Here is a 1,117-nt window from a genome sequence, read left to right on the forward strand (position 1 = left end):
TTTTTATTAACATATTAATGTATATTGTTTTTAATTCTATAACATGACATACTTGTAAATCTTTGTTTTCTAAAACAATTATATGTAGGGTCATCAAATTCATTTTGTGTACAATTAAAGTATTCAAGGGAATTAGGATTGAAATATTTTAAACAATAATCTGATATTGCACAACATAAATGTAACCTATTTTCTAAAGAACATGTTTCTAATAAATCCTTATTTCTTTCCATAAATTGACAATATTTTAATGAATGTTCATTAGAACATATATTTGTTTTTGACATGTTCAATATTTCTTCTCTTTCTTTCGAAACATCTCTATTTTTATACTGTTCAATTTTTTCTTCACTTGATAGATTATTGTTATTCGAATCACCATTATCTCCATCACTCATACTATCATGTGTTCTATCGATTATTTCTACATCGGCATCCTCTTCTTTTTCTAGATTAAGTAAATTTTTAATTTCTTCTTTTTCTAAATCACTCTCAACTGGGTCAAAATCTTTTTCTTCATTTTGTTCTGTGCTAAAATTATGTTTTCGTAATATTCCAACTTCACTTTCGCTATCTTCTGTTCTTTCTCCATTTTCACTAGAATCATCTAATACTGTACTATCCGTTTCAGTTCTTAACGACTGAATATCGTTTAAATCCTTTTCACTGATATTTCCTCTAGATGTATCATTATATAATTCATTCTTCTCAGGTTCCAATGTTTCTTTTTCAACATCTTCTTCATGAGCAGGGGAATCTAAATTCGCAGAATTTTCCATTGTTTCTCGAATAACCCTTGATTCAACAGGTTCTTTAATTTCTTCAGCTTCTTTCTCTTCTACTTGTTCAGATAGTTTTTCATCAGTGGTTGTTACAGTAGTACTTGGAACTTCTGTAGTTATTACCCTATTTGAATCCTCAGGTTCACTTTCAACCTGAGTTTCAGAAGCAATAGCATCTTCTCTATTTAAAACATCACTTTGATTAGCTATGTTATGAAAAGAATTGTTATCATCATTTGTAATATCTTCTACAGAAGGTCCAGTAACATCTTCTTCGTCATTACTTCCATGATATGTTCCATTCTCCATCTCTAGCGATTTACCTTCTAATTGAT

The 1,117-nt window shown here is 29.0% G+C and overlaps 1 protein-coding gene across 1 annotated transcript; it reads right to left on the reverse strand.

The window, feature by feature from the left end:
- Positions 1–52: 52 nt before the first annotated feature.
- PRSY57_0000400A (erythrocyte binding antigen-181) lies at positions 53–1,117 on the reverse strand (the record flags this gene model as incomplete). The annotated part of the gene is made up of 1 exon (XM_020114098.1): positions 53–1,117. A coding segment is annotated over one exon (1,065 nt), but the record flags the coding sequence as incomplete, so codon positions are not given.

This window comes from Plasmodium reichenowi, assembly GCF_001601855.1.
Source record: "Plasmodium reichenowi strain SY57 chromosome Unknown, whole genome shotgun sequence".
Lineage (NCBI taxonomy): Eukaryota > Apicomplexa > Aconoidasida > Haemosporida > Plasmodiidae > Plasmodium > Plasmodium reichenowi.